The sequence below is a fragment of the Spermophilus citellus genome (assembly GCF_964194105.1).
Source record: "Spermophilus citellus genome assembly, chromosome: 9".
Classification (NCBI taxonomy): Eukaryota; Metazoa; Chordata; class Mammalia; order Rodentia; family Sciuridae; genus Spermophilus; species Spermophilus citellus.
Window position 1 is genome coordinate 135,701,794 of NC_138191.1, and position 21,848 is coordinate 135,723,641.

General features: G+C 58.7%; 1 protein-coding gene across 1 annotated transcript in view; it reads left to right on the plus strand.

Annotated features, from left to right (window-relative positions):
• The first annotated feature begins 2,320 nt into the window (after window positions 1–2,320).
• CHD5 (chromodomain helicase DNA binding protein 5) overlaps window positions 2,321–21,848 on the plus strand; it is a 58,906-nt gene continuing 39,378 nt past the window's right edge. The window contains exons 1-4 of the mRNA XM_081307730.1: window positions 2,321–2,871; window positions 12,107–12,234; window positions 19,357–19,536; window positions 21,535–21,653. Of these exons, the coding sequence (XP_081163856.1) occupies window positions 2,427–2,871; window positions 12,107–12,234; window positions 19,357–19,536; window positions 21,535–21,653 (872 nt within the window). The 5' untranslated portion in view covers window positions 2,321–2,426. The remainder of the gene's footprint in view (window positions 2,872–12,106; window positions 12,235–19,356; window positions 19,537–21,534; window positions 21,654–21,848) is intronic.

The window sequence follows — 21,848 nt, forward strand, 5'->3', positions numbered from 1 at the left end:
TCTTTCAACTCTAAGGGAAAAAACTTCCCTTGATGCTTTTGTAACTAATATATTTTTAAAATATTGTGATTTTTGAATTGCCACTGAGGTGTAATTACAAGTTCTGTGATTAGCAAACATGAGTGTCTTGTCTACTGAAACTATAACCTTAATGATAGGCTTATTCTTGTGACTGCGGTTTATTGAATGTTCACCTTTTTAGGGATTGCTTTTAACATCAGGCATTTTGGGACCATTGTCATTGAAGACACACATTTAATAGTTTTAACAATAATAAGAACTCTCCTTTTAAAATTACTGAAGATTTGTAGTAAAAAAACCATTTATTTCCAATATCCCAGTTTTTGTCTTTCTTTCCTTTTGGGTATTAGCTAATGTTACCCAGCAGCAGTCACGGGGAAGAGCAGGCTAGGGAGGGGAGAACATCCTGAGTGATGAGCATCTTGGCTCTAATTTGTTGCAAATTAAGCAGTTGGAGCTTTTCCATGGTGAATGATATCTTGACTTTCTCAGCCTTGCTTTGGGAATTGGAGCCAAGGTTAATGGTGTGTGTGTGTGTGTGTGTGTGTGTATGCACTCACACACACACGTGGTGGGGGGTTTCTGGTATTAAGAAATATTAAGTCAAAATTCCCTGCAGTGGGTTGGGGGATCACCACTAGCTGTACCAGGGTGCTGGTGATGGAGGGTGGGTGTGTTTGGTGAAGCTTAGGGTTTTTTTCCTGGGAAGTTATGAGTCAGGGAAACAGGTGGACTTGAAAGAGCCAGGAAGCCTTTCAGGGAACATGCAGGCCTGGCTCCAGCCTAGTGATCTGGGGCTCCCCTTGGCTAGCTGCTCAGTGGTGAGGACAGTTTTGCGGAGGGAGGTCCTTTGGTTCCTTAGTCTGCTTGCTGCTCACTGCCCCTTTCCTCTGATAGGTGGCCTGCAGTATTCTGATCCAGCATCTTTATGTACAGTGTGCTTTAAAATAGGCATGGTGGCACATACCTGTAATCCCAGTGACTTGGGAGGCTGAGGTAGGAGGATCATAAATTCATGGCCAGCCTCAGCAATTTAGCAAGCCCCGGTCTCAAAAAAGGACTGGGGATGTAGTTGAGTAGTAAAGCGCTTATGGGTTCAATCCCCATTGCCAAGAAAAAAAGAAAGACCTGAGAGATGAAGTGGATTCTCAGTACCTTGCACTTTGATCCTGGAAGGCTGGACAGACCTGCCTTTGCCTAGGATGAAAAAAGAGATTTTGGGGCTCAATGGCAATTAACTTGGGTTGCACCAGGATAAAGCTTTGCCAAAAACCTTTACAACCCTCCCTGGGCCATAGATACAGCCTTTCCTGTCCAGCAGCATGGGTTGTAGCAACCTCCCCAAAGAGGTCTCGCTCTGGGGTCCTTCAGCCAAGTGGACACAATTTTCATGATTCTCCAAAAGTGCCAGGGCAGGGAAAACCCCCCTGGTGATGGATGCCTGGGTGGGACAGGTGCTCAGCCAAGACCAGAGGGTTTGCGCTATATTCCTCTTCCACCGCCTTGAGGTTCCCAAGTCAGGCAGAGCCTGGCTTCCGTGGCTGCAGTGCGTTTCCAGTGGACCTCTCACGTGTCTGGCTGCAGGTAGTGAGAAGAAGTTGCCATTCTTACAGGTCCTTCAGGGATAAGAGTTGGTGATCCTGCGGGTCACTGAAACTTCCGCGCGTTTTTAAAGTAGCTTTAAGACTTGCTGCAGCGAGACTGAATGCACTCACTTAAAATTCGTCTTGCTCCTGCAGGGCTTAGGCCTCCTTTCTTACCTTTGGCAGCGGAGGCTCCTTCGCGTTTCGCCACAGGTGTTGCTTCTGAGTGGGAGTTTGGGGCGCAGACCACGCAGGGCCACACAACCCCCAGGGATCTGGATGTGTAGAATTGGAATCAGTCCAGGAGGGTTGTTTTGGAAGAAGACACGTGGGGGGTGGGCACAAGCATCCTCACGGAATCAGCCCCACTGTCTCCAGAACGTCCCTTCCCCAAATGCAGACCACATTTTTCTTCTAGTCTTCTTTCGAAATGGGTTGAGAGAGGAGATTAGAAGCATGTCAAGGCCGGAACCGGGTGCGGGGCGGGTCTTGGCGCGTGTCAGCCTAGTGGGGCGCTTCCTCCTCGCAGCCCGGGAGACCCCGCCTCCGCGCCCTTGGGGACCCGGGCCCGGCGCCTCCGTGGGCGGGGCGGCTGTGGCTGGCTCTTCTCTGGGCGCGCGGGGGCGGCGCTTCCCCGCCTGCTCCTGCGCTAGGGCCGCCAAGTCCCCGCAGCCCGCTAGGCCGTCGGGTCCCCGGGCGCGCGGGCGCCTCGACGGCTCCCCCTGTCGGAGGCCCCTGTCTCCCACGCTCACCCGGCGGCACAGGACTAGTCCCCCCAACTTGTTCTGTGCTGTTAACTAGTACCGCTGCCGGAACGATGGGATGGGGTTGCCACAGCAACCAGACTGGACGTCACAATCCGGGCATGTGTGCCGCCCCCCCCGCCTGCCGCCGTGCCGCCGTGCCGCCGGCGCTGCCGCCGCCACCCTCGGCCGGCTGCGGGACTGGGGCTGCCGGGCGCAGTGGGCGGAGCGGCCCGGGCTGTGCGGGTGCGGGCTAAGGCGGCCGGAGGAAGGGGGGTCGAGACGGGGGGGTGGAGGTTTAGGGGGTGGGGGGGCCGGCGTCCGCCATCTTCTCGCCAAGGCCGCCTCGCCCGCCGCGCGCGCCCGTCCGGCAGCGCACGGGTTAAGGTTGGCACCGCGCCCGGCGGGAGGGGGGCGCCCACCTCCCCTCCCCCCCGCGCCGGGCATGCGGGGCCCGCTGGGCACCGAGGAGGAGCTGCCGCGGCTGTTCGCCGAGGAGATGGAGAACGAGGACGAGATGTCAGGTGAGGGGGCGCGGGGGCGCCCCGGGGCCAGGGCAGTGGGGGCGCCGGGACCCGCGGGACCCGGGCCGGAGCGGGCGGCGGCGGCGGGGGCGGCGCGGCGCGGGAGGAGCGCCCGGGCTGCGGGCTGCGCTCCCGCCCTGCTGGCGCCGCGCGGCCAAGGGCGCAGGGCAGGGCGAGCGCTGGAGCGCAGCGCGCGGGCGACCCAGGGCGGGGTGCGACCCGGACCCCGGCTGCGGCGCGGGCCGGAGGACCGCGGGCAGGGGCCTGCGCCGGGCGCCCGGGCGGGGAGGGGGCGCGGCGCCGCCAGGGTCAGCCCGCGTGCCCTTGAAGGGGGCGGGAATCGCGCGCTGCTGGCGCGGCGCACCCGCCTCTCGCCTGGCCGCCGCGCGCCCCTGGCCTCGCCGCGGGCAGGCGGGACCCGGCCCCGCGCGTCTCGGCGCTAGGGCGGCCTGGGTGGGGCCGGCAGCGGGGCGAGGACAGGCTATGTTTGGGGATCTGAAGGCGTCCGGCATGGGAGGCTTCCTTCGGGCCCGCGAGGGCTGGGAGCTGGGGCGCGCGGGATGGGACTCCCGCTCCCTTTTCCCGGCTGCTGGGCGCTGCGACCGCCGCTCCCTGCACTTTGCCAGGGCCGCCGGCGTCCTCCTGGCGCACCCTAGCGCCCGCGCCGTCTCCGGCCCCCTGTCGCCCAGCGCAGCGGCGTTCCAGCCCACCCTGCTGCTGTGGCTTGGGGCCTGGCGCCCCAGGGCCGCCGCCCCTGCCCTTGCCGGCTCTCTCCTTTTCTCTCTCAAAATTCAGGATTTCAGCGTGAATGGATTTGGTGCGGAGGGGTTGCCTTACAGGATAACCATTCAGTTAGCTGCCCGCCATTTGTTCGGACGTTTTCCCACCTGGCCCGCCCGGGCAGGGCCTGGCCAGCCGCCCTCCTCCGCTGCTCAGCGCCCCTCCTGGACTCCTCAGCTGTGAGGCCCGAGGATCTTCCCGTCCCAGAATGTGCATCTGGCCCTCAGGGATGTTTTATGTCTTCTCAGGGCATGAGAACATGCCACAGTGGCACTTCTTCACTTCTGTTGGGGTGCAGCAGCCCCGAGGCTTCTTGGCACCTTCTCGCTGCTGTGGGGAGTCCCCCAGGTGGCCACGCCCCCGCCCCTCTCCCCATTTCTGTTTGCCTAATGGCTTTGACTCCGGGGCCTCTGCAGGAGGCTGTTCCTCACCTTGCAGTAAGGCCAAGTTAGCAAAGAGGCTGCTGGGGTGTCCCCACATAGGGTAGGGTTGTCTGGATAGTAGCTGTGACCTTCCCAGGCTGGTGGGATCAGACCCATTCCTGGGAGGGGAATATAGAGGCCCAGCACATGGGAAGTACCTGTGTTTGCTTTCCAGCTTGGAGGCTGGCTTCTCAGTAAGCTAGCTCACTGTTTTCCTCAGTGAGACGCCCTGTGGTGTTTGGGGTGTGGCCCTTTGTGGCACTGATGGGGTGGTGGACAGCTGAGCAGGCATGGACAGCCCCATTTCTGGGACTGCAGACCTCTTGATGGAGTCCCCTGTCCTTTCCTGCCTTACTCTGGCTCTCTCTGGTTGTATTGGGGTACTGAGTTTGGGGAAGGAAGAAGATGGGGGGAGGGGCATAATGCCAGGCTGGTGACACCCAACTCATTCTTAGGGCCGGAGAATTGGGTCTTGGTCACAATCTCCCTTCTGCCCCTCATTCTCCCTTTTTCTCCAGGGCAGGGGGGATGTTGTCCCCAGGGCCTCCAGGAGTGGTCCCCAAAGCCTGGCAGAGAAGATGTCCTGCTCCTGCCCTTCTTGCCTGGGGATTCCAGCCCCATCCACCTACCAGATGAGCCGCTCTGCCTCTGAGGCTCAAGCTCCTTTCCAAGTCCCTGAACCCTTCCAGAACCTCCCAGCCTATTCTCACTGACTACCCCCCCCCCCCTTGGAGCTGGGATCACCTCTGAACACAAATCAGAGCTTGGAACCTGGGTCCATCCTTTTCTACTCCATGCCCCTTTATCCTCGCTCTGTCTTGTCCTTGGGCCTTGACTGTGACCTGTGCTTGAATTCCTCTTTCCTCTGCTCAGAGGTTTCTCTTGGCCATTTGGGTCCCAGCTCCAGTGCTACCATGGAAGACCCTCTTTGATCCTCTGGCTCAAGTGTGGTCCCACTACAGACTTATTTTAATGGTTTATTGTCTGGGCAGCACTTCTTGCTCTCTGGATGTGTTATTGTCCATCTGCTGGGCCAGTGGGTTCCCCTTCAAGTGGACTTCCCTTGACCACCTGCTGGGCTCAGCCCCCCCCCCCAGCACTAAGGGTGCCAAGAGATCATTATGGTCTCAGTGTCTGAGGGTGGAGGGGAACCTAGATCACTCCTGGGCCCCTGGATGTGATGGTGGCCTCAGCTCCAGCCTTATGTCCCTCCTTCAGTGCTGACTGGCCTGCCCACTAGCAGCCTGGGGCCCAGGTCAATGGCAGCGACCTGGAGTCAGCTGGTTCTGAAACATTGCAGTTTGAGGCTGGAGGAGTTAGTATTTTGGGGGCTGTAAAACTGTTTTTTCTTTTTTCTAATCCAAGCAGTTGCACTCTTTGTCATTTTTTTTTTTTTTTTTTGGCTCGGCTCCCCCTCCTGTCTCACCCTCAGAGTGGCCCTTGCTTCCTCAACGGTATTCTTGCTTCCTACCAACCCTTGCTAACTCTCTGGCTTTGTGTCAGGTGGGTGAGTCTGCTTCCAGGAGGAAGATGGGGTGGGTGCCCACCTCTTCTGGCTCAGGGACTAGCAGCTGCCAAATTCTCCTGGGAGCTGGGAGGACTGGTCAGTGAGGGCTTGGGAGTTGGCTGGAGGAGGCCTCCGATCTCAGCTCTGCTTTTGTTAGCTGAGTGGCCTTGGGCAAGCTCACCAGCCTTCTGCCTCAGTGTCCCCGCTTCTAGAATGGGACATAGCACTCACTACCTCATAGAGGGTTATTATGAGGCCTAATGAGATGGTGCATGTGGAACATTTAGGTCATAGTGCCCTGCATATAATGGGTACCCAGGAATCCATGGCTGGTATAATTAGCACCATCCAAGCGGGGAAGCTATCCTGCCTCCCCAAGGAAATGCTTTTGAGACTTGCACTTTCATCCAGTAAGCTGGGCAGGAGGAGGGCTGGGCGTGAGGCCCAAGGTGGGGCTGGAGGGATGGAGGACAGGGACATAGCATCTCACAGCTTTTCCTTATATAGAGCACTAATTCCTCTTGGGGCCACTGGTGGGCTGGCACGTTCCCTGCCTGGTTGGCCTAGCCCTTTCTTAACCATAGCCAAGCTGGTGAGCCCAGGTTTTTCCCTGGCCAGGCAGCGTGATCACTCCAGCCCCAAGGACATGCGGCTGACCTGTGCTCTCCATGCCTACAGGACTGGCTCCGTCTGCATGAGCATCTCTGGCTTTCTGAGTGGCTGTCATGACTTCTCAAGGCCCAGGCTTTCTTAGCTTGCTGGCATTCTTGAGGAATGTGTGTAGGGTGGGGTTCCAGGCATCCTGGTTATGTTGTTGTATTTAATATTCTTTCTGGGAGAAGGGAGGCAAAGGGAACACAGTTTTCCCAGTGACTTGGCAGTGACTTCCAAGTTGATGAAGGATTAAGATTCATGTGTCATTCCACCAGTTATCCATCCAGACATCTACCTATTCACCCGTAAACCCAACCAACTAGCCATTTACTCACCATCCCTCCATTTATCTACCATTCATATCTTTATTATCCATCCAGCACTCATCCACCTACCATTCAGTCATCTACCTTCCATCCATTCATATATCCATACGTACACCCACCATCATCCTTTCACCTATCTACTCACCGTTCATCTGCCATACATCACTATGCATTCATCCATCTAGTCATCTATACATTACCATCCATCAGTCCATCCAGAATCCATCCATCAATCATCCACTTATCTATACATACACATCCATCTACCCATCCAGAATCTGTCTGCTACTTATCTAGCCATTCATCTATCCATAGTCACCAGCCACCCACCCACCCATTCTCCATCCATCCATCCATCCATCTACCATCATCTGTCTGTCCATATGCCTACCTGCCTGCCATTCCTCCATCCCTCCCCATCCATCTATCCATCTATCCGCCATCCACCCATTTACCTATCCACACAACACACCTTTTTGGAGTATCTTCCCTGAGCAGTTTTAAACACAGAGCATGATGTCTTTCTGGGCTCTTGCAGTGAAACCCTGAGATTTTCTGTCTCATCTCTGTGTCTTTGTCTATATCTCCCCCTCCCTGGCTCTCTCCCTCTATCCCCCTTCTGTCTCTATGTCTGTCAGTCTTGCCTCTGCTTCTCTGTCTTGTCTCTCTGTCTCTCCCTCTGCCTCCGGGGTTGTCTCCCCATGCAGTGAGGTAGGCATGAGAGAGGAGTCTCCTGTCTCTTTTTCCTGCCCCTGTCAATTCCTTGGGCCTGGAGGCCCCTTCCTGCCTGCCTTGTGCCCCTCACTCTCCCCAGACCCCAGTCACTTCTTGGTAGAAGCCTTGCCACCTCCCCTCTAGTCCCCTCCCTCTCAGGACTGGCGCTTTCTTTTGATGAGACGCCAATGAGGTGATGTCTGGGTTTTGTTAAATGTCATAAATAAATTATTAATCACTTCTTGGGCGGGAGTTCTGCCCCCCACATCAGCCTGGGTTCTGTGTCATGTGGGGAGGTCCGAGGACTAATGGGAATTTTTGTCTGGGCTCCTCCTTGGCCAGAACTCCTGGTCCCTTAGCACCCAAAACGGACCTGACAGCCCTCACCCTGGGGCCACCCTCCCGGGCTCTGCCTGCATTGCTTAGCTCCGCCTGGGTGTCCCATCCCCACTTTTCACTCACAGTTTCTAATCCTTGGTCACCTGGAGGAAGGACAGGCCAACTTACAGAAGAAGCTAGAGTCAGCCAGGCAGGGACTTGGGCCATCCCAAGGAGGGGTGCTGGTTTGAAGCCATTGCACTGTCCTGTCCCTGCCTCCTCCTGACCGCCAGGTGGCCTTGTTCCCTGCTTGGACCTGGGTTACAGGGTGGGGAACAGAAGGAGCTCCTGTCTCCAGACCCTGCTGAGCTGGGTCCCTATCATTGACACATTTGGGGCCCCGACCTTGGCAGTGAAGGTCTTGTCTAGCTCCTGCCTCTGTTCTTCCCACCCTTGGACCACCCAGAATCGGAGGCCTAACTGCCCTCCGCAGTCACGTGGCTTTCTTTACTCTGAGCAGCTTGGGCTTCTAAAGCTCCCTGCAGCCCCCTTCTGGCTCTGCCGCTGCTCCTCCCAGAAGGGGCGGGGCTTGCCCTGGGTGTGGGCCTGGACCAGCCCCGACTTTCCCCAGGGGCCCCTGTGACCTTCCAGACCCGCCTGCCTTGGCTTCAGTCACCTCATGGTCCCCAGGGTGAAGACCCCACTTGGCACACCGGACATGCTGTTGAAATGCTGAATTCCGGGAGGATCCGATGCCTGTGGGTTCCCTGCTGGCGTGGAACTGAGATGTGGGCAGTTTCCACATCTGCAGTGAGATTGGTAGTTCTTTTCTCCGGGGTTGCTGTGTGGTGTCCCAATGGATATGACACTGTCGGGTGCTCTGAGCCTAGGGCAGGTGATGTGTAGGCATTAGGTGAGGTGTAGGCCTGGGATGGGCCACCCAGCTGTGTCAGCTTGGAGTCCCTCGGGGCTGAGCCAGAGTGTGCACGGGGAGCTGATAAAGGGCTGGACTGAGCTCAGGAAAAAGCTATAGAAGGTCCTTCTCTTCACCCTGCCAGGCTCTGTCCCTCCCTGTCTGTCCATCCGCTCCTTCCCTCTGAAGCAGCCTCCCCTGCCCCTCCCCAGGCCTGCTCTGCCTGGGCGGCTCTGGAGGTGAGCGATAACCAGACTAATGGTCCTAATTATAGCTGGCTTGGATGATGGCACCTCAGGCCCTGGAGGGGCAGGGCTGGTGTGGGAGGGCCCAGCCAGGCGGGCCAGAGGTGTGGGCCGCTATGAAGGCCAAGAGCTGGCAGGACAAGGAGTCCTGGAGCCCCTCACCCCAGGGCCCAGGAGCCCACCACCACTGGCTGCATGTCCTGTGTCTCAGTACCTTCCGCATCTCGACTCTGTCCTTGACAGCTGGGGCCGCAGGGAGAAGGGGCGGGGGTCCCCGGGCACAGGGCTCAGGGCTCAGGGCATGGCTGATGGTGGGGTTGCTTGAAGAGTGATTCCTAGGCCTAAGAGCCCAAGAAGACTCACGGCCTGTTGCAGAAGAGGGAGAGGCGCCGTGTGAGAGGAGGGGCTGGGCTCTCATATTAAAGACAGGGTGCGTGGACTTGAGGTGTCCCCAGGGTACCAGCAGCCTGTGGGAACAGGAAGGGGCTGTCAGAGAAGGGGGTGGGCAGGGCTGGGTCCCCATCTCCCATACCAACTCCGAACCTTCCTGGAGGAGGATTTTATTAGGCAGATGGCCCTGGGCTGGGAGGTCTTCTGGGAGGGGAGGAGGGGCCTGTGATGGACAGGATCTAGGACTGATTCTCCAAGGTGCGTTCTGGGTGTGGTCAGGGTGACCTGTGAGGTGCCTCTTGCCTTCTTCCCACTACAAAGCAGACCACAAACTTCCTTCCAGAACTTCCCCAGCCACCTGTTCATCCTCGGTCCAGTCTGGTCAGTCAGGGACCATGTACTGATCTGACCTTCCTAAATCTGGGGACTGCTCTTCTGAGAAGGGACAGGGGACAGCCCAGAGCAGGGAGAGCCCCCACTCCCGAGATTGCATCAGCCTCGAGTGGGTTACATAACCATGTGGAACACTGCTAGGGGGTGGGGTGCCTCTGCCTAGGCTGTCTCTATGGGGCCAGGGGAGTGGGCAGATTAGGGGTGGGCATCCTGTTGGCCACCTTAGCCTAGCTCCATGCCAACCCCGGGTACTGCTGGCCAATCTTCTCCACTCCAGGATGACTCTGGGGGTCCCCATGCATGTTTTCAGGGACTTAGAGGGACAGATGGGGTCAGCTCTAGCAGCCCCTGGCTTCATCCTGGCTGTACCCAGGGCCTGGCCCCCACTGTCCATGCCTCTGTGAGTTGGAGCTCATCTAAGGCCACCGCATCTGCGCGTCCACCTGGGTATGTCCTCAGCAGTACTCCTGAGTGGGTCAGGACACGCTGTGCTGGTCCCTCAGGACATACTCAGGTCACCCTGCTAAGACCAGCTCCCTGTGGCACCTTCCGGAGCCTCTCCCTCCATGTCCGTGTGCTCCGCTGGTCCTCGGCGTTCCCACCGCCTTGGCATGGGGAAGGTTTGGACTCAGGCGTGTCCTGCCTCTGCCCAGGGACTCCTGGGGGCTGGCAGAGCAGAACTTGCTCCCCGGTTGGGACCCAGGTGCAGAGGGTGCCAGGCAGTGGTGTAGCCCCCGCCTGGTGCAGTCTGGCCCTGCAGGGAGAATGGTAGGAAGGGTGTCTGCCCAGCCACCAGAGTCACCAGGGCCCTCTGAGGGCTGGGTGTGTGTGGAGGAAGCCTCCTCGTCCTCCCTTGGGACAGGGAGTGGGCAGGGGTCCCAGGCTGGGGGTGGGGACTGTGTGGAGCATGGGAGGGGATGTTTGTTGGTTGAGTCCTGCGTGTGCACACGTGTGTCCATGCACACGTATGTGGCTTTTCTGTCTGCTGCATGGGGCCTGCACACAGCTGGCTGGCAGGTTGAACATACAGGATAGTAACAAGGACTTATGAGGTCACCCTCTCCTGGTTCTGAGGTTCCCCTGGGCAACCTCACCCTCCTGCAAGGTGGCCACTGGACTCTGAGCTGTTCACCCTGCTGTGTCTCCCACCTTGTGGGCCCAGCCGGCTCTGCTTTTTGCTCCCCCGCCACTTGTGGCACATGGGGGTGGGGCAGGACGAGCTGGCCAGGGGTGCATGGGCCACCGGCTGGCAAGGGGAACTGACCCGAGTGGGGCCTTCCCTGGTCTCCTGGAGGTTTTCTTTCCGCATGGCCCTTTGCCCCATGTGTGGCCATAGTTCTACTCTGGGTGACTTATTTCTTGGTGCTGTGTCCCCTGGGGGACCCTCCTCCCTTCCCCTTCATGGCCCATGCCTGGAGTCTTGGAACTTGGTCTCAAGTGTGGTTTCTTGCGTGGGAGTCCGGCCTCAGCCCACCGCGTCCCCATGGAAAGGTCACACATCATGCCCCCAGTACATGTGGGAACCCCTCCTCTAGGTTGGAAGTTGGGGAGGGGCAGTCCCACCTTGTGCCCTTCAAGAGATGGATGTGGAGCTCAGAGCCAGCATCTTACTTTTATTGACCTAGGGCCCTGGGCAAGCGCGGGCGGAAACACACACACACACACACACACACACACACACACTACCACTGACCACACCCTAGGCCCTTTTTATTTTTTATTTGAAGACAGGGTCTCACTAAGTTCCCCAGGGTGGCCTTGAAACTGTGATCCTCCTGCCTCAGCCTCTCTAAGCTGAGGATTACAGGTGTGGCCACCACACCCAGCTGTAGCCAGTTTCTTCTTCAAAGATTCTCCACCCAAGTCCACTCTGCTCTCCTCGCAGCCTGGAAGGTGCTGAAACAAGCGAGGGGTTCAGGGTTCTGGTGGCTTCCGGGAAGTCCAGGCGTGGTGAATGTGACAGTTCTCTGTGGGGTGCCACATCTTCCTGGGTGCCCAGCTGGCGTGTTCTTGGCATACTGTCCAGTGTGTGTGTGTGTAGGGTGAGGTGTGTGCACCTGTGCACGTGGCTGCAGGATCAGGGCAAGGGGTGCAGTGCCATCTTGGATGCTCCTGGGTGGGTCCCTCCTCCAGCACCCCGGCTCTTGCTGTGCTGGTTTTATGTGGTCCTCAGGTGATGGGACCTGAGTGTCCCAATTGTCCTGTTTTCACAGGATGCGCCTCACCCAGGTTGGCGCCTGTGTCTGGCCCTGACCCTCCCCGGGTGGTTCCTTGGGGCTGCTTCCTCCCTGCGCCCCATGCACAGTGCCAGCTGGTTAATCGCTCACTTTTGTTCCTGGAGATCAGCTTCCATGTCCCTGTCTCACCAGGGGTTGGTGGTTATTGTTCCATTTTAGAGGAGGGAAGGAAAGGCCCAGGGAGGGGACCTGACATTGTCCACCACGGCTGGCATTCCTGCCTTGCCCTGGTTGGGTCTGGGGAGGGTTCGGAGTGGTCACCTGGTGTGGCGGGTGGGTCCCTGGACTCTGGCTCGGGGAGCAGAGGGTAATCCCTCCCCACTTTGCCTCTTGCAGAAGAAGAAGATGGTGGCCTTGAGGGCTTCCACGGCTTCTTCCCTGCGGAGCCCCTGAGCCTTCCCAAGAAAAAGAAATCCAAGAAGCTCAAGGAGAGCAAGTCCAAAGGGAAGCGGAAGAAGAAAGAGGTGAGATGCGAGGGCGGCAGGGCCTCACGAGGAGTCCCAGCTTCCCCGAGAAACACCCAAACCAGTTTGTGCTGGAAGCCTGGTGTGCGCCAGCCTTTCTGGGGGGCTCATGACATCCTATTTCCTGAGAGAACGTTGGGGGGTGTCTTTCCTTTCTCCTGTCCTGGCTGCCCTGTGTGGGGACAGTGGAATGCCCTCCCTCACAGCCGGTGGTCACTGCTCCTGGCTCTCTGTAGCAGCCTCTGTCCCTCTAAGCAGATGTACAGGGAGTGCAGAGGCGAGGCCCGCAGTCCTGGAGAGCCCCTGGAGAGCCAAGCCTGGCCCTGGAGCTGGGCTCCTGCCTCTTTCATCCTGGTTCCCAGCAGTTCAGGAAAGGAGAGGGAGGTGCAGATGGACGGAGCCCACGCGCTCAGAATACTTCCACGTGCTTCAGGGACTCGCTTGGACCCCAGGATCCACCCTGGGAATCGGTGGGATGGGGCTCTCTTAACCAAACCTCTGCAGAGAAACAAAGAAATTGGTGGGTTGGGGATGGGGATTCGTCCTTGTCTCATGGGAAACTGAGGCAGAGAGGCAGCTGAAGGATCCCCGACTTGGACTGGGACCCTGGGTGCCCTGTTATCTTACCGCATGCTGACTGGGAGGCTTTGGGCCTCGTCTCCAGTCCTCCAGGCAGCCCCGGGGAGAGGGTGGTAGCCTGCATCTAGCTTCACAGGCAAGGGAGAAGTGGCTCAGGGACGGCCATGCCCATGTCACATGTGGTCATGCCGAGGTCTGAACCTGGGACTCTCAGCAGGGTCCAGCTTTCCCCCTACCGGGCACGGCCTTCTCCTAGCCTGCCTGTTCTGAGGAGAACAGTGCTCTGCCCCTTTTTGGTCCAGAGTTGTAAACGAAAGGCCCAGGAAGGTGGCTAGTGAGGAGCCCTGGGCAGAGCCTGGTAGGGAGAAGGGCTGCAGAGGACCCAGCCGAGGGCCCACGTGCCTGCTGAGTGCTTGGGAGTCCACCTAAGGCAGTGGCGCCCTGGGGCCACTGTGGCCTCTTCCCTACCTCTCAAGTGAGGCAGGGTCAGCAGTGGGCTTTGAGCGGCTGGGCACAGGATGTAACTCACCTCTGGCTCCTTGGGAGGCCCCAGGGTGAGGGCCAGAGGCAGAGGCAAGGAGGCCCAGCAGAGGGAGAGAGGACAGTGGTGGGCATGAGAGCGGCTGCCTGTGCCGCTTGATTCTGTGTCCCCTTTCCACCTCCCATTTGTTTTGGTGACACATTAAGTGCCTTCCCATGTGAGGTGGCCATGGAGCGGCCCCGACCTCTGCTAGTGGCCTGTTGGGAGGACAGCGCCACCCTGGTCTGTGATCTTGCGCTGTGGTCTTCATCCAGGGCCCCTCTGGGGAGAGGCTGAGGCAGCTTGGTTTTCTTTGCTTGGGGCTCTTCGCTGAGGTTGGTGGTCAGCCTTTCTCAGTGGCAGGCCCCGACCCTTCTGGGAGAGCTTCCTGAAGGGTGCACCTGGCCACGCCCACAGCCCCTTTTCCCAGCTCTCGTGCTGTGCCCCCCAGGCCCTTCCTTGCCTCTGTTGCTCCACTGTGTGTGTGCACGCGAGGGATCCTGGGTCCTCCTGCTTGACTTTGCCCACACCTGCTGCCCTCAGCTCTGTCTTCATTCTGGTGTGATGTCCAGGACTGATGTGTCTGCCCTCTCTGAGGACACTCTACTCTTTACCCCTGGGCCAACCTGCAGGGTAGGGCCCAGGTCAGGGTTGTCCCTGGGGGTAGGTGGGTGGCCGAGGCTCCTGAGATGTGTAGGCCTGTATGCTGAGTCTTCTGAGGGGTCACGAAGGGGGTGAGCTTCCTGTTCCCAGTATCTAAATGGACATGTGGAGGGAGACGGGGACCCTGTCCCTGGAGGCTCCCCCACTGAAGGAGAAGCTGAGACCAGCCCTTTTGATGGGGAAGGTCCCTAAATTCCTTGCTGTAGTTCCCTCTGCACTGCGGGGTCCCCACTGCAGCCCTGCAGGTCTGTCCTTGTGCTGGGCAGTGGATGGGCTGGACAGCGAGGCCCTCGGGTGACTTACTGGTTGAGGCTGTGAAACCTGTTCTGCTGCCCCGCTGCCTTCCCCTCTGAGCCCCAGGCTCCGTGGGTCTCCATCCTGGGCTTCACTGCCGAGGGCAGGGAATTCCTACATGTGGCCCCTGCCCAGTGCCTGTTTCCTCTCTAACAGATTTCTGGGGATGGGGTAGGAGGCTAGGACCAGAGGCACTACCACCTGGCCCTGGGTCTCAGCCTCGGGCTGGCTCCGCCCAGGCCCCCATTTGGGTCCCAGCAGGGGAGCAGCAGGTGCCTGTGAGAGCCACCGCCCCAGGCAGGGCTGGGTTTTTGCCCCCTCCCCTCCTGGACATGTTGGTTCTGGCCAGGAAGGAGGCAGTGTCTGGACAGAGGCCAGGAGTATGAGGGTGCTGGCGGCCCCGCAGCCTCCGGAGCCTGCAAGGGCTGGTCACTGCCTCTCTTCTCAGGGCCCTGGTCTCAGCCTCTCCTTTTTCGAGCTGATCTGCTCCCTCCTTTTTCGAGCTGATGGACTCCCTCCTTTCTCCGAGGCCTGGTTTGGTTTTGTGTCCAGCCCAGGTCTCTGGCTCTCGTCTGCTGTCTCTCGCTGGGTCCCTTGGAGTCTCCCTCTGGCTCATGCTTGGTCTCTGCCTTATGCATCTGTCCTCTGGCCTCTTGCTCTCTCTCATCTCTCCATTTCCCCCCCTCCTGCCTCATTTCCCTCCCTGCTCTCCCTCATTCTCCCCACTCCTCTCTACTGAGGTGCTGTGGTGCTTCCTGGAAAGGATGGAGGGCTGGAGGACCCTAGGGGACAGGTCCCTTGAGGTGACCTTTGGTTCAGGGCTGCCCCCTTCCCTGCATTCCTGAGAGCCTGGCTCTGACCTGCTGTGGATCCTAGGGGGTTTGGAGCATGCTGTGTCCAGAGAGGAGGGTCCCAGCTGCCTGCCTGCCCCACAGACCTGGGGGAGACGTGTGGCCAGGCAGGGGGATTGTATCCCTTTGCCCCTCTCTGTCTCCACCCAGGTGACCCCAAGAGGAGGTGCCAGGGCTGGTGGGCCCCAGGCAGCAGTTTGGGTGGGGGCAGGCAGCAAGTCATGGATTCTGATTTACATAAAATAACCAGGCTGCAGCCGGAACCTGAGCATATGTAGATGAAGCTCCTTGTCAGACCGGAGCGCAGGAGGGAGAAATGATTTCAACCTGTACTGCAGCGGTTACCATAGCAACCAATTATTCAGTGCTAAATTATAACTGTTTATAACAGTCGTGAATGGGAAGGCTCATATTTCATTCTTTCTTTTTCCCTCTCAATCTTGAAGGACCCCAAATTGAGAATGACCAACTCTCTCAGCCCTTCCTTTGAGTTTAAATGCGTCCTTTCTCAGGAGATGCGGTGTGTGCGCTGGGTGTACAGGGAGGGGCGGGGGAGATGAGAGGCTTCCATCCAGAAACAGCTGCGGAGCTGGGAAGGAGGGGGGCAGTGGGGACTGCCAACTTGGGGTCCCCAGAACTGAGGTTGGTGCGCTATGCCCTCCATGGGAAATGGGGTGTAGATCAGGGGCTCTTCCACCCGCCACAGGCACAGCTGGGGCGCAGTGTCCAAGGTGCTCTGCAGGTGGCTTCCGAGTCCTCTAAGATTGTTCTTCCAGCCAGCGGAGTGTCTCCCACAGTCACGTCTGGGGCTGCTGCAGCGAAAGGACAGTGCCAAGGTCAAAGTCCCGACTGTCATCCTGATTTTCACATCCCACTGTGTGTCTCGGTTGCTCACAGAGCTCAGGGTGGAGCTCTGTTAGGGAATTACTGGTCCATGCCTGGTCTCCTCCCCTGAGCAGGCTATGGTCCACGGCCCCCTTGTAGGGTCCAGGTATTCTCTGGTGTCCCCCCTCTGCTTCTTGGTCTTCCTTCTGCCACTGAGGTCCTCCCAGTTCCTGGGTCTCTTCTCTGCAAGTTGTTTCAGAATCAATTCAGCATCCCCCACTCCCTTTCTCTGCAAGTCAAGATTTTTGGGGGGGCAGGGGGAACAAAAGGAGGCCCAGTTGTAGAAGTGTCAGAACAGCTGGTGCTGAGTTCTGCTGGGATAGACTTGTTCTGTAACTCGTCCTGGCTGGGGAGCAGAGCTCGGGTGAGTGCTGGGTGTAGGTGGGTATGGCCCAAGCTGTGTGGGCTCCCTTTGGGGGAGGCCCAGGGAAGGGAGGTGGCCAGGGGCCCCTGGGCCTCAGAGCCTTCTCTTTGGCGGCTTCTTCCTCCTCTGTGAAATGAGAGGCTGACATCTTGCCTGAGCCTCAGGTGGTTGGCTGCAGGGAAGGGGTCTCCTGCTCGGCTCTGGGGTGGACTCTGGCCCAGCCTGTCAGGGCCGGGCTTTGGCCTTCTGCCAGGCCTGCTCCCCCTGAGCTGTGCACACGCCGCTGCCGCCAGACAACACAGTCTGCAGGCGGCTCCTCCCGGCTCCCTGCTGCCCTCCCTCCATCTTTCTGCCCCCCCTGGGCCCTGCATGCCGAGCTGTGCTGGCCACTCCTTGCCTCTCTCACCCTGATGCTTCCCAGCAGATGCCTGGGCCAGCTTCTCTGGAGCTGTTGCTACACAGCCCCATCTTGTCTGAGTCACGTTGTCCGTCCACACTGCTGCCCAGCTGCAGGCTCGCCCTGTGCAGTGGCTCCAGCCCAGTCTGATGGACAGATGAGGGAGATGAGGCTGGTTCGTTTCCTCATCCTGCCTTCCAAGTAGAGTTGGGGTGGTCTTGGGTCATCTGGGCATTACCAGGGGAGGACGTGGTCCTGGTGCCTGGGTGTGGATGGTGTTGAAAGTGTCGCTCTGCCTGCGGGACCTGGCCCTTCTCTACCGCTGTCTTCTGAGCATGGCTTCCCTGCCTGGCTGGCCTCTGTGTCAGAAACACCCAAGGGCTTACTTCGGGCCCCCCTTGGTTCCGCCTACCATCCTTTGTGGCACCGCCTTTGCACAGATGAGGAGGCTGAGGTTCAGCTCTGCTGCAGACTTGCCTAAGGCCCTGGCTAGCAAGGGGCAAAGCCTCCCAGGGAGCCCCAGGACCCACGGGCAGGACCCCGGGTCCTCTGGCTTCACCCCTGGCCAGTTTGTGGGGTCCGCCCTGAGGCAGCTGAGGGCTGCTTGGATTCCCTCCCTTGGGCTGCCTCAGCTGCTGTCCATGGTGCTGAAGCTCCCCGAGGCTCTCACCCTCCTCCTTACCTTTGCTGGGGTGGAGCCTGTATTTCTTGACTGGAAGACACCCGTGGGGAAAACGGATGTTCTTGTCTGACGCCCAGCTCTTCAGAGGACTGTGGAAGAGCCTAAGAGCCAGGCTCAGGCAGCAGCCAGGGCTGGGAGCTGCCCTGCTCCGGGTGTGGTCAAGTCAGTGTTCCGAGAAACACCGCAGTTCCAGTAAAGCAAGGAGGCCCTGTTTCTGCTACCTGCTGGCGTTGTTGGCTTGGGGATAAGTGGACGTAAGAGGTTTGAGAGCGGGAGCCTGGTGGAGAGCTGGGAAGTATAGGCAGCGCATGGCAGGGTCCTTCCTGGCCTGATCTCAGGGAGAGCCCCTCAGTGGCCTTCCGTTCTCACCTAGCCAAGGGGATGTGCCTGTTCAGAGCCTCTCTCCTGGGAAAAGGTTAGGTCAGAATTCCTTTTGTTGCTGATGACCTTTATTTTATTTGTATGTGGTGTTGAGAGTGGAACCCAGTGACCACAGATGCCAGGCAAGCGCTCTACCACTGAGCCCCAGCCCCAGCCTCCCCGGCCATAGCTCTTTATAGCGTGACCTGAAAGGGAGAGTTGTGCTGGGGCCCCCATAGCTTCTCCAGGTGGACCCTGCTGCCCCTCCTGCCCTCCCCGTCTTCGGCACTCTCTTCCTGCCCCACTCTCTGATGCTCCCCTCTGTCCCACTGCCGGTCCCTGAGCTCACGTTTCATCTCCTCAGTTCTCTCTCCGTCTCTTCCTATGCCACCCCACCTGCCTTGTTTTTTGGGACTGGGGATTGGACCCAGAGGGGCCTAACCACTGAGCCACATCCCCAGCCCTTTTTATTTTTAATTTTGTGGCAGGGTCTTGCTAAGTTGCTTAGGGCCTCACTAAGTTGCTGAGGCTGGCTTTGAACTTGCCGTCTTCCTGTCTCAGCCTCCCGAGCTGCTGGGATTACAGGCGTGCTCCACCACTCCCGGCCCCATGCCTCTCTTCGCTCACCTTGAAAACAGTTCATTGTAGTCATGAGAGTGACAGGCCGAATGCTCTATCTGTAGCCACAGTGCCAGCCTCTCCCCACACACCCCAGCCCAAGGGGACTGGGAGGGCTCTGCCTCACTTGCTTTCTTCAGGGCCAGGAGGAAACTGCTTTCTGCTGGGGCAGTACCTTTCTGGTGGGGATGCTCTGGCTATAAACACCCTTATCTCCATATAAATGGGCCATTTTCTGCCTGTTCAGACAGGAGACTAAATCAGGGAAGCTAGGCTTAAGAGCTGCCTAAATTACCTTGTCTCATATTGAGAGAAGTGGCCAGTGTGGGGTGGTGGGGAAGGTGGGCTTGTGCCCTGGCAGCCTCTGGAGAGCCGGCTGCAGAGAAACCTGGGGTGTGCTCCATGTTAATTGAGGTTTGGCTTGACAGGTGTGGTTCCTGGGGCGCAGCAGTAGCAGGGCTTCAGGGCTGGAGCCTGGGTGGGCGCCAGTAGGGGCTTTTTCTGTACACCTTGGTATTGGACTCTGGCCATGGTGACCTCTACCATCAGCTCCTGGGTTCCAGGACCATTGTGCAAGACTAGTCACAATCCCAGAGTCCTCAGAAGCCTGGCTCTGACCAGAAAAGCAAGAGGACGTGGAACCGGAGCTGCTCGAGGGTGGGCCAGGCAGGCTGTGTCTTGCTTGGGAGAGGGTCTGGTTTGCGGGAGGCCTTGCCTCACTGGTACTTCTCATTCAGCGGGGAGTGAGACCCTTGACTTGTGCTGGCTCAGAGCTGTGAGTATTGAACACGGATGAGGGACGGGTGGGCTGACTAACCTGGCCAGGCTGCTCGCAGAGCCACACTTCTGCCCGGGACCCTCAATTCTCTTGGGACCTCTGAGGCCCTCACTGTGCCCTTTCTTTTCCAGGGGAGCAACGATGAGCTTTCAGAGAATGAGGAGGATCTGGAAGAGAAGTCAGAGAGCGAAGGCAGTGACTACTCCCCTAACAAAAAGAAGAAGAAGAAACTCAAGGACAAGAAGGAGAAAAAAGCCAAGCGGAAGAAGAAGGACGAGGACGAGGATGACAATGACGACGGGTGCTTAAAGGTGACCGCTGTGGCCTGGGCTGGAGGAGCTCCAGTTCTTTGCCCTCCAACCTGAGAGTCCATCCTGGGTTTTCCCAACCAGCGTGCACCGTGGACATGGGACAGCATGTCTGAGACGTACAATGGGCAGGCATCCTGGAGATGTGTTGAGATAACGAGGGGCAGATTTAGGAGCTGGTGGAGGAAATTGCGAGTCTTGCTGATGTGTTGGCTGCTCTTGGCAGTGGCTTGCCTGCGTGCGTCTGCCCCTGTTTTTGGGGAGAGTGACAGCATGAGCTCGGGTTGAGTGTCAGGAACCTTTGCTTGGAGCAGGACAAAGTAGAGTTTTGCTGCCAGCAATAGCTGGCCAGCCCCGCTTAGGGTAGGAAGGGAACCTCGTTCCTAGCTTGCTCTGCAAGTCTGCCCGAGCCAGTGGGCATTCCCCAAGTCTCTGCTGGACTTGGAGCAGAGCAGCTGCAGAGAATGGTCTTGCTTTCCTGGGGGACGAGTGGCTTCCCATGAATGTGTGGAACATGGGAAACAAGCCATGGCTTTAGGCTCAGCCTCACACCCCCTGGGACTCAGGACCTCCACTCTCGGTGTTGGAGGATGAGCCTGAGTCACCAGGAGGGCTTTGCTCCTCAAGCCCCACGGCATAAAGATGAATGCTCCATAGATAATAGCTCAGCCGCTGTTGGGCGGAAACACCGGTGGGAATGACTGAAGCTAGGGGGTGCCGAGGGGGGGGCAGCTCTCTCGGGGGCATCCCGACACTGAGCGCTCTCATTAGTCAGTGGGTGTGTTGTGAGTCGTCTGCGACTGGTGACAGCTGAGGGGCTGACAGTTCTGACTTCAGGGAGGAGTTCAGGGTCCCCCAACAGTGTCCTCCACTGCCTAGCTTCCATGCCCGCTCTGCTCTCCTGGGGGTGGGCTGAAGGGCCCAGGTGCCTTCAGGGATGGTAGGGACAGGTTGGTCACGGGAGGGTGTCCGGCTCTCTTGGAGCCAGGTTCCCAAGCTGCTCTGTAGTGCTGGTCAGGCAGGCCTGCTCCTCAGCTCCAGGGGGCCAGGGAGACCATGTACCACCTGGGGACTTTCTACTGCAGGAGCAGAAAGCCCAGCTCCCTGGTGAAGGCAGCACAGGGGTATATGGAGTCAGGGCCCTGAGACTGAGAGGCGGGGCATTCTAGGGTGTGGGCCCCGGTGGTGGCTGTTTCTGTGCACCCCTCTCTGCCTCAGTGGGGTCAGCAGGGCTCAGGCTAGGTGTCCTCAGGGCTAAGGGCAGGTGCAGAGCAGTTTAGGGCTCCTTAGCCCCATTCTGCAGGAGGGAGAGCAGGACACCCAGCATTCGCATGACTCCCCGACCAGAGACTGCTGCTTAGGAGTGTGTGCTGATTGACTTAATGGGCCAGTGGCTGGGCTGGGGCAGCTCAGAGGTACCTGGAGGAAGCAGCGAGGTGTAGGGAGGAGGAAGGCAGGCTGGGTTGGGCGCTAACAGTTGCTGACACATTTGACCCATCCTTATCCCACGCATCTGTGCTAACTTCCTCTTGCCTGTGAGGCAGGTGCTGCTGTTACCCCTTTACAGATGGGGAGACCAAGGCAGAGAGGTGAAGTAATGTGTCCACCTCCCACTGCCAGTGTGAGATAGAGACAGGATTAGAACCAGCTCAAGCCCACAGCCAGCACTCCCGTCCAGTCACAGCCTGCATGGGACAGCGTGGCCATCTGGTCATCTGACCCCTGGGATGGGTCTCTTTGAGAGCTGGCTGGGGTGTCTCCACACCTCCCTGGTCTCCGTGTCCTATCCAGAAAGTGAAGCATTGGCTAAAGGACCCTCTCAGCTCTGCCCCGGACAGGTCATTGACCCATGCCCTACCCGGGCCAGGACATGCCTTCCTGTCCTTAGAACCTGACCTGTCCTTTCAGGGGCCAAACAGGACTGCACTGGGGGAATCTGGGTTGCAGATTGGGGGGCCCCCACCTCACCTCTGATTCCACTTTTGGCCTCTGTCTCCCTAGGAGCCCAAGTCCTCGGGGCAGCTCATGGCTGAGTGGGGCCTGGACGATGTGGACTACCTGTTCTCGGAGGAGGACTACCACACCCTAACCAACTACAAGGCCTTTAGCCAGTTCCTCCGGTGGGTTGGGGTCCAGGATGCTGCAGCTGGGCATCTGTGGGTCTGTCCTCAGGGCCTGTCCTTCCCCTGGGGGCAACCAAGTCAGAGGTCGGGACAGAGAGGCAGAGCCCAGGATGAGGGCTGTCAGGCCAACCACTGACCTGCAGGGCTGGCAGGGGAGGGTCCTGTCCCTCCCCTTGGTGATCAGGCCTCCCC